Raw genomic sequence first — 10,434 nt, forward strand, 5'->3', positions numbered from 1 at the left:
GGTGAAACTACTTCTTTTGCTACTTTTAAAAATCTTGTTGATATATTATCCCATCCCGGGGCACTGTCACTTTTTAAAGACATTATTGTCACTCGCTCACTCACTCACTATATTATATATATCATATAAATATTATAAATGCGAAAGTTACGATGGATGTATGGATGTTTGTTAGCGTTTGTAGCTTAAACTGCTGAACAGATCTCCAAGAAATTTGGCACATGTATAGAGCATAGTCTGGAAGAACACATAGGCTACTTTTTATCCCAGGAATAGTTAGAGTTCCCTTGGGATTCATGATTTTAGTTTTTATTATTTACTCGATCATTCTGCAATGGTTCAACATTTCTTATTGAAATTTGGCGATATAAAGCAAAGTCTTCAGTACACATGGGATAAGGTTCATCCCCGAGAAATATCCGAGGGATACGTAGCTTTTTGTTATTTATATAGTACGTATGATTCCTAATACCACGCGGACAAAGTATCGGGCAACAGCTAGTATTAAAATAAAACCTTGAAACTTCGGATCTTTGAGATCTTCACATCAGGAGGTAGGTAGGTCAAGTTTAGTTGACTTACCGATGGTTTTATTGTACACAGGTCAAGGTATGATGGGTAATTCTCTTGAGCGCGGCGGGGGCGGGGGCGCGGCGCTGTTGGGCGGGCCGCGTATGACTCCGCCCCGTCCCGGCTGCGGGCCAATGAGCCCGGGCGCGTACGCTGCGGGGATGCGCGGTCCGCCGCCGCAAGGACCAGGTAAATATCAAGAAACCCACAGAAACATACCGCTGTTCTCACGTGGCTTCATCCACATGAATTTATAATTTTTATTTTATTGTTTATATTTCTCAAATTTTTATAAAAAAAAAAATTAGTAGCGTGAAAATATGTAGCCTAAAGCATGTCGTATAAATAGGGCTTTTTATTAAGGAAAAAATTATTCAAATATACACTGTGATTGCTGACATCCTACGCCACAAAGTAGTGTGTGTTTACGCTTTTATTAGATGCGTTAGTATTGAATCCTGACTTGTCATTTTCGATTTTTATATGTACATAATTTATCCGACGTTCGTATTGTAAGAAAAAAATCGTGATGGCACATGTTTGTGAAGATATTTCAATTTCATTATTTGCATAATTAAGCCAAAGCCAAAAGAGCCAAATAACAACATTAAAATTATTGAAAATAATTAGCAGGCAGGTTGGCTTGTAAACATTTACTTACACAAAATATGTATTACCTAAACTAAAGATCATGCTTAATAAACATATAAACTCGATTTATTAATATATTTAAAAAGTAAATTTAGCAACAGCCACTCTTAAGGAGCCAAAAAACCACATCCTACTCTTTGCTCTATTAACCAATATAACTTGATCCCTGTATTAACACACAGGCATGCCACCGATGGGCATGGGGCCGCGTAGTGCGTGGTCCGGGGGCGGAGGTGGTGGGGGCGCAGCACCCCTAAACTACAGCGGGGGCTCGCCTGGCGCGTACGGAGCGCCGCCGGGCTCCAACGGTCCGCCCGGACCACCTACACCAATTATGCCCAGCCCTCAAGATTCTTCCAACTCAGGTGAGTAACTTTGTGCAATGGTTACTATTTTTTTAACGACCACAGTAACATAAGTATTTTAAACTGTAACTTATCTGGCTTATTAAGACTGTTTTATCTAAGTTACGTTAATTTGAGATATTTGTGTTCGGACAAGATTTTTATGGAACTTTTGGCTGTCAAGGGGGAGGTTTTTAAAGTCTATTACCTTGCTTAGGGTTTATATGTACGGTAAACTATGGAAAATTCAAAATGGACGACTCCACAAAATGGCGGACTACATGTTAATGGTTTTTTGCATAACTTCCAAACAGATATTAAATGAAATAACCTGTCGATTAGAGTAGGGTATACTATGTAATATTCAATATGGCCGCCGTCACAAAATGAATGACAAAAGTGATTTTTTTTTAATTAATTGATAAATGTAGAAATTGAAAAATCGAAGTAAAGATAACGTTTTTAACGCTTTTTATATAAAAGCCACCAAATGCCAGCATTCAATGTGTTGGTTTTGTTACGAATTTTATGTGATTCGTGACGTCACAAGTCTCAAATTATGTTATTGTGTTCGTAGTATTGAAAAAAATAGTAACCTTTTTTGGTGAGAATTGTATGAAATTCTATGATTTTTTTTGTTTAGGAATTCAGACTAGTGGTAGTTTGTTGTTTGAATTAAATATTTTTTTTGTAGTTTTTATTCAATTTGTTTGATGTTAAAGTAAATGATCTCTTGTAATTTTTTAATACTGTAGATAGTTTTTTTAATTGATTAGTTTAAGATTTTTTTTTTAATAGAATATCATACATTTTCACTGATAATATGAAATTTTAGTGTTAAGCTGAGCTATGTCCGTCCGTTTTTTTTTAATTATTTTAATTTAGACATTTCGCAGGAGTAAACAATAACATCACTAATTTGAAAGGTATTTTTTGCATATTATTTCCGATAGAGGGCGTTGTAACGAATTGTGATACAAACTTGCATCTTTAATTTTTTTTTGGATTTTGTTGTATTGTTGTAATTGTAGTTATTATTTTTTTTTCATGTAACTAAATTAAATATAGATTTTTTAAAATAATCTGATAGTTTTTTTTCAATACAAACAACCCTAAGATACATTTAACGGTTGAAAAAATTTGAAAAAAATTTTTAATTTTGTCAAAATGTTGACATGGACAGCGTTATGCATACTTAGTCAAAAATATTAGAATATTTTTTTGTCTTAAAAATTCCATTAGCTTTCAAATTATATGTAAAAAATATAGATGCAAGTTTGTTATAAAATGGCCTTCTTGGTAATTTTTATTTAAGAAAAAAATAACTTTTTTTGTCTTCAATGTTGCCTTTTCTTTTCCTTTGGTTCTTGCTTCATTCTCGCTTAACTCTGTTTCGTGACGCTTTGGGGTTCTTTTTTCCCGCTTTTTATGTCACTAATACTTTTCTCTTAGTTATTGTATTAATTTTAATTGTTAAGATGACCTCCCAACTAGATATGAAAACTGCAAAAATAAAAAAAACGCGGTATTTTCGTAAATCATGCCATTTTTGTTATATTTGAAACTGAATTGCGTTAAAATTATGGTTTCCGTTGCTGGTTTACGATTAGAAAAAAATTGCGTTCGTTGTTGATTTTCAGGGTCGTTAGGGCTTTTTGTAATTGAAAAAAAAATGGTGTTACTTTTTCAAAAACGAGATTATTTCGATTGTTTTGGTTTCTAGTTGGGAAGTCGACCATCGCTCCCGGTCGGAAGTCATAAAACGATATCATTCCTCGCTAGAGGGCAGCACTTCCACATATGACGTTTTCTTCTAAAATGGCGGCATTTGACACATCTCTACTCGCAAAACGGCACCGGATCCAAAACCAATTACCAAAGACTAAATAAAAATTACGTAGAATCGACACGGAGCTTAAAAAATGTATTTTTTCGGGTTTAAAATGTAAATTCAGATTAGATTTTTTTACTTAGGTTTTATGACTTCTGATTGTTGGCGTTACGTGTGTAAATCGACATGTTTAAAAAAGGCATAAACACTGGCCGTAAATCGTCAACATGTCAATTTTTTGGGCGGGGTGTGATAAGTTGATATTGAATTGTGATCGGTCGGTATAACGCGACAGGCGGTGACAACATGTACACACTGATGAAGCCGGTGGGGGGCGGAGCCCTAGGGTCGGAGTTCCCGCTCGCCGGCGAGCACGGGCCCGCGCCGCCGCACCTGCCGCAGCCGCCCGCCGCCGAAGGTGCGCCACACTTGTACACCTTCGGCACAGATTAAAAAATATAACAAACACTTCGGCACAGATATTTTCTTAAGCACGTGTCACTGCGTCATTCTATTTAGTCTTTTGGTGTTTTTGACAGATGAAATTATGTATATAACTGGACGGTGCTTTTTTAACGAGTAAAGATTGTGTTTGTATTATTTATTTTTTTACATTTTTTCTATTAGGAGTAGGCAGCTAAAATTGTATTTTTTGTGTATAAAAGTATGTTTACATAGTCTGGTTTGGGGTATAACTATAATAGAAACCAAGTAAAAAGAAAAAAAAGATTTTTCGCACGTTTTTTTATAAATATATTCGAAAATATAAAATTGACATCATACTATGTTGAATTTTTTATTTAACCTCCATGTACAGTGTAAAATACATGTATAGTTTGTAATTGTTAGAAAAAAAATGTCCAAAATATTTTATTCAATAGTAAAAAATCTTCAAGACGTGTAAACATATTTAAACGAAGAATTCATAAACACCCTGTGTACATATTCACGGATATTTAAGGAGAATGAAGCAAAATGCCTCTTAATTAAGTAAAGTTAAAAAAAACTAACATGTTATAAAAAAAAATTAAGTGTATCTATATTTTTTATTTTTTTCTCAATTTGTGTCCATGTATTTTCATTTGTTTAGAGAAAATAAATGATTTTAAGTATACAAAGACTTTTAAAGGCTCTATTCACTGCATTAATATCACAGCATTTGTAAATAACACGAATAAAGGATGTTCAATTATTAAAAATTTTTTAGATCCCTTAAGTCATGATTTTTTGCAATTTTTTATGCTATTATTTTCAAGTATGGTTAAATAATATTTGAACACCCTTTAAATAAGCATGCACAATAACTTAATTCTATCGTCGAATGTCATGTGTACTGTGATCAAAAAAGGTCCTGGGAAATAACTTCATTTTTTTTGTACACCGTACAGAAAGTTTTCTGTTGTTGTGCTAGACTTGTATAGATATAAATCGATCCTTACTAACGTCTACAGATTATTGAATTTAAAAACCGATTAAAATGTCAAATAAAAAATTAATTGTGAATGTATAAAATTACAGAAATGTAGGGAAATGTTTAATACGAGCAACGAAATGAGATATGTGATGCAATAAAATAGAGTAGGGACTTTCATTTATCGATGTACCGGTTTTATTACCGAAAAAATCTTAAAAATATTTAAAAAAAATCTAAAAACATATTTATGTTTATTCTATAATCTGTAGACTTAACACGTTCCGTGCCAATAAATCTTAGATGATATTTTGGACTTAGTATAGGAGTTAGCGGCAATGTTCGTGTTAATTAAAAAAAAACAAAATAGAATAATTAGGGCCTGTCCCACTAAATTGTAAATTGTCTGATATAAGACGTGTAAAATATATGATGAAAATATCTGATTTAATTACCTTATCTGAAAGTGACGTCATTAGCTATCTGAGCCTCTATCAGCCAGTTGTGGGACAGGCCCTTAATGTCTATGGTCCGGCTAGTGCCCAATTGGCAGGTATAAAGCATGTAATGTATGCCAGGGCTGGGCGGAGTGGATGGCATGAAGTCGTCCCCGGGGGGCGTCGGCGGCGGGGGGCCGGGGACTCCCAGAGAGGACTCTGGATCAGGAATGGGTGATTACAACTTAAGTAAGTTTATCTGATAGTTACAGACTTAACTATTCTACAGATCAAAAAAACTTGAATTTTATAGAAGACTTGTGTAGGAAGAAGGGCATTTCAGTTAAAATTATGACGGAAAAATGTCATTGTAGAGAACCGTATAAGACATTTTGAGAAAAGTCGTATGTTTATAGTTTTTTGTGGTATATTTTTTCTTTTCGTATATATTTTATGAATTTATATAATCTTTTTCCTTAGGTTTCGGTGGTCCGGGCGGCGATCAAAATGACCAGACGGAATCAGCAGCGATACTGAAAATAAAGGAAAGCATGCAGGAAGAGGCGAAACGGTTCGAAAAGGACCCAGATCATCCTGATTACTTTATGCAATGAGCGAAACGGACAGCCCGCCAACTTGCCAAATAAACTGAAATATCCTCGTATTCCAGACCAAATGAACGCTTAATTCTGAACGAATTAAAACTAATAGTCTCTCAGATATTCAAAACTAACGGTTATCTGCGATTTTGTCAGATCAAAAAGTAGTCTTAGGGCCTGTCCCACCAAGTTGTAAATTGTCTGATAATCCAACGTGTAAAATATGTAATGGGAATATCGGATTTTGTTACCTTGTTACAGTGATGTCATTTTTAAGCTATCTGAGCCTCTATCAGCCAGTGGTGGGATAAGCTCTAATTCTCGTATATGTCACTACTTTCGTGTGACTACTAACAATCGGTGCCGTTTCGGATATTACTCGAAACAAATGCAATTTTCTGGCGAAAAATTGTTTTTTTTTTTATAAGCGGAGCCAAAAAATCACGTAATTCATTTCTAAATGGGGCAGTAAGTTTTTATTGTTTACAATAATTAGGCTTTCATTTGGAATAAGGGATAAACTATTCGTTTATTTAAAAAAAAAAGTATTCTCATGATCTCAAGATTACGTAAAAAATCTTGGCGGGCTGGACGAATCTTACGATCTGATAGCGTCTTCATATAATCTTCGGCTCGGTCAATCGGTAAATAAAAAAAAATATTTATTAGATTTTAATTTTATGTTAATGTTGCTAATTATCGGTTTTCGGTGACGTTTTTCATCGGTTACTATCGATATGACATCGGAACATCACTACTGCTGTCAGTTTGACATTTCTCGCTAAAATGGAATGTTTTTTACGTTATTTTATTTAAAATCTTAACTGTTTTTTTTACAGTTTTAAAAATAAACCTACCATTTGTCCATAGAATTATTAATATTGGTTTAATAGCACGATGGACTTATTTGGCCCGGTAAGACTTATCGCTGTTCTGTCAGAAAATATGTGAAACCTAAATCATGACAGCTTACAAGGATCTTGTGACATTTTGACATTGATAGGTGGCGCTTAAAAGCACGCACACTTGACTAAACTATCGCACGACGGTTGTGCGATTGTCGATTGTTTCGCAGCCAACCTTTTAGTTGCACAACTAACAATCGAGTAGTGTACCCATATACGCTCATAATCAAAGCGAGAAAACAGTTGTGCGATAGTTTAGTCAAATGTTTGTGCGGTCTTAGCTGTTGAAAAATGTCACATACCGGGACAGATAATTTTGTCGGTTACACGATGAAAAACGTCAGATTACAAAATAAAGGCGACAAAATAGTGTAAAGGTATTCTTTTGCTTATATTTTTATGTATTATTTTATTTTTTAGCTATATTTTTATTGCGAATGAAATTATTAAAAAGAAATATTGTGAATTGAATTTTGACATTCGTTGACATTTGTTTTTTTTTTACAAAAAAAGTTTGATGCATGTTGCGTCCTTCTGATCTTTTTAAATGATTTTCTATACTTGTTTAATACAAGTGAAAAATAAATGAGAATTATGCGGTGAAATTATTAAGCTGGTGCAATAAAACTGACTGTCAAAAAATTCATTTTTTTTCAATTTTTTTATCTGGTTTTCTGGCTAAAGAGTGACGTTTGCGTTGATTAAAAAAATCTTGAAAATTACGAGATGGCTCTTGTCTTTTTTGTCACTGGCCAGAAAAAAAATTCGTACTACTGTTTTGGGACAGTTTTTTAATTAAAAAACACATGTTTTTTAACGACATTCTTCCAGTTTCATTAAATTATTTAGCGTATTTTAAGTTTTAATGTTCCTAATTTTTTTTTCATTTTCCGCCTAACCGTGTTTTCGTTTTGGCGCCAATTGACAGTGACAGCTACCAAGTTATCTATGGTATAGATGAAAAATATCGATTTTTTATAAATAAACGAGATTTTAAAATCATGAGAGATTTTTTATGTTGTTTTTTCCTTTTTTTTAAATGATTTATGTGAACAGCTCTGGACATATGATTGTAATAGAATTTGGTTATTGTTAGATCATAATGTAAATTCTTAATAAACGGTTTAATATATGAAAAAAAAAATATTTTAGACTGGATTTACTTAGCATGGTATTGGTAAAGTTTTTATATAAATATATGCCGAAAATTATATCAGTTGAGTATTTCGTACTAGATGATTTTTTTTCATCCGACTAGTGATGCGTCATTTCAAAAACCGGTTATCACCAGTTCCGATTCGCGATTGAATTTTGCCGGTTAGTAAATTCCTCGAAAATCGGAATTCGCATTTATTCAAGATTCTATTAATATTTATTACAATATGATAAAAAAAACTTCAGTTTTTAAATGTCCGCCATGTTTGCGCGCGCTATTTAAAAAAAATATTGACAGAATTTTTATACCGATGTGTAACTTTTTTTTTATCTCCGGTATCTTTTATTGTAGCTTAGGATATATTTTTTCTCGAGGTGTATGGAAATCTGTATAAATTAGTATATTACTTAGCGAGATTTGGAAAACTAGGCTTTAAGTTATATTGGGCCTTTAGTCCAAAACTGCGCAAGTTTGGGTTCATTTAGTGGTTAGCGGAATATCTAAAGATTTTTGGAATCTCGATGAACGGTTAAATTTAAATTCTGTTTTTATAAAAAAATATGTAAATAAAATTTGGTAGCGTAACTACGTTTGGACTTGCGTGTTTTAGGCGTCTAAAAGAAAAAAAATATATAAATATATCGATTTTTTAGTAAAATTTACACTAAACGGACCCAAAAATTGTAAAATAAACCGCAGCGTTAAATAAAAATAGCTATAAGTGTTAGCGTAACATTGAAGGAGGTATTTGACATTTTTTAAACAGATTAATTAAAAAATAAATAATTTAAAAGGTTTTTATTTTATTATTAATAAAAAAATATGTGTAGTGTGAGGTATGTTTTTAAGGTATAATTTTTTTTCCTTCATTTTTTGTGAGTTAGGTAAATGAATTATTTTTTTTTCTTATCAATTTAATGTTTATATACTTACATAAATAGTTATTATATATTAACATGAGTTGTTTTATTTCAAAATCCTTAAGTTTGAAAAAATATATTTTTGAAAGCCGTAAACGAGACGAACATAGCTAACTGGAAGTAACTTGGACGTAGACATCTCTGTAAGTTAAAAGGTTTGCATCTATACTAATACAAGATTTCGCACGCGACTCCGTCCGCGTGGGTTTCATATAAACAAGTAACCTATGTGTTCTTCCAGACTATCCTCTACATGTCAAATTTCGTCAAAATCTATTCAGCAGTTTAGACTACACTAACAAACATCCGTCTAAACTTTCGCATATATCATATTAGTAAGAAGTAAGATTATAGAGAAAGGATTTTTATTATTATACGTATTGAAAAAAACTCAAAAACTTGGGCTGATTTTCAAATCAGTTCATTATCTCAGTTATAACATAGGCTATATTTTTTAATTACAAACGGACGACGTCCCGAGCAACAGCTAGTCTTAACTAGACTGATCCAACGTTACTAGAAACTTGAGAAGAGTAGAATAAGTTCTTAGCTATTAATTCCAGATAGACCCCAGAGGTCTGACGAAGATCCGGCGGCGTTCTCAGATAGTGAATAATTGTAGGAGATACCAGGAAGCGGATATTCTGAAAGGAAAATCTATGTTTTCATTTCTTGGAGCTTCCATGTATCTTTGATTATAAAAATGGACTAAACAAACATCCATCGTCATACAAAATGTATAGTCGAATTGAGGACCTTTTAGGAGGTTTTTTTTATTATATCATATGGTGGCAAACGAGCAAGCGGCCACCTGAATCCGCCAAATTAGCGAAGGGACCGCTGCCCATAGACATCCGCAATTGCAGATGCGTTGCCTACCCTTATCTGACGGAGGAGGAGACGCACTCAAAGAGGATATTTCCTTCCTATGCATCTCCTCCACCGTCAAAACCACTTCCTCTTCTCATCCTCTCCTTATAAGAAACGGGTGGTAAAGAGAAAGGGATTTATATTAGGCCTACAACCCCACACTCATCAGACGAAACACGGAATTGCTTCCATTTCACGCCTGTCTTCTGTGTGGTCGTGGTATTACATTCGTGCTATGATGTTAAAGCGGGCACTACCACTGTAAAATTAATAAAAAAATATAAAGTGGGTTTAATAAGAATCCAAATATGGTCGACAGATCCTGTTTTCTTAATAGTCAAAGTCAAAGCTATGAAATAATTCATGAAATGCACATTGTAAGGGTTTGCGTGATGTTAACATATGTTCGAACTCTCACGTTTATTGTCTTTGAAAATCATAACAAGCACTTTGAAACTACATTGGTTAATGTTTGATTAAGTACAGGTACGAAGAAAAAGTTTAAGTGGATTTTATTTTTTACAATCTGTTACGACTACGTCTGCGTGAAATTAAAAAAACATATAGCACATTTTACTCAGTGATAATATAACTTTTTAATAGTGAAAGAATTTTTAAAATCGGCCCAGTAGTTTTTTCAATACATACAAAAATAAAAATCTATCCTCTTTATAATATTAGTATATTAATTTTTGTGTCGAAATACAAAAAAAGATAGTCGTCTCTTTCTTCATCTATGG

General features: G+C 33.2%; 1 protein-coding gene across 2 annotated transcripts in view; it reads left to right on the forward strand.

Moving 5' to 3' along the window:
* The window catches only part of LOC106103920 (single-stranded DNA-binding protein 3), a 13,154-nt gene extending 5,432 nt beyond the window's left edge, over window positions 1-7,722 (forward strand). The window contains exons 3-7 of one of the 2 annotated variants that reach the window (XM_013283834.1): window positions 604-759; window positions 1,404-1,586; window positions 3,692-3,814; window positions 5,386-5,493; window positions 5,725-7,722. In XM_013283834.1, the coding sequence (XP_013139288.1) occupies window positions 604-759; window positions 1,404-1,586; window positions 3,692-3,814; window positions 5,386-5,493; window positions 5,725-5,858 (704 nt within the window). In that variant the 3' untranslated portion in view covers window positions 5,859-7,722. The remainder of the gene's footprint in view (window positions 1-603; window positions 760-1,403; window positions 1,587-3,691; window positions 3,815-5,385; window positions 5,494-5,724) is intronic. The other variant, XM_013283835.1, reaches the window with a different exon arrangement.
* The last annotated feature ends 2,712 nt before the right edge of the window (window positions 7,723-10,434 follow it).

The sequence above is a fragment of the Papilio polytes genome, unplaced genomic scaffold, assembly GCF_000836215.1.
Source record: "Papilio polytes unplaced genomic scaffold, Ppol_1.0 DF823693.1, whole genome shotgun sequence".
NCBI lineage: Eukaryota > Metazoa > Arthropoda > Insecta > Lepidoptera > Papilionidae > Papilio > Papilio polytes.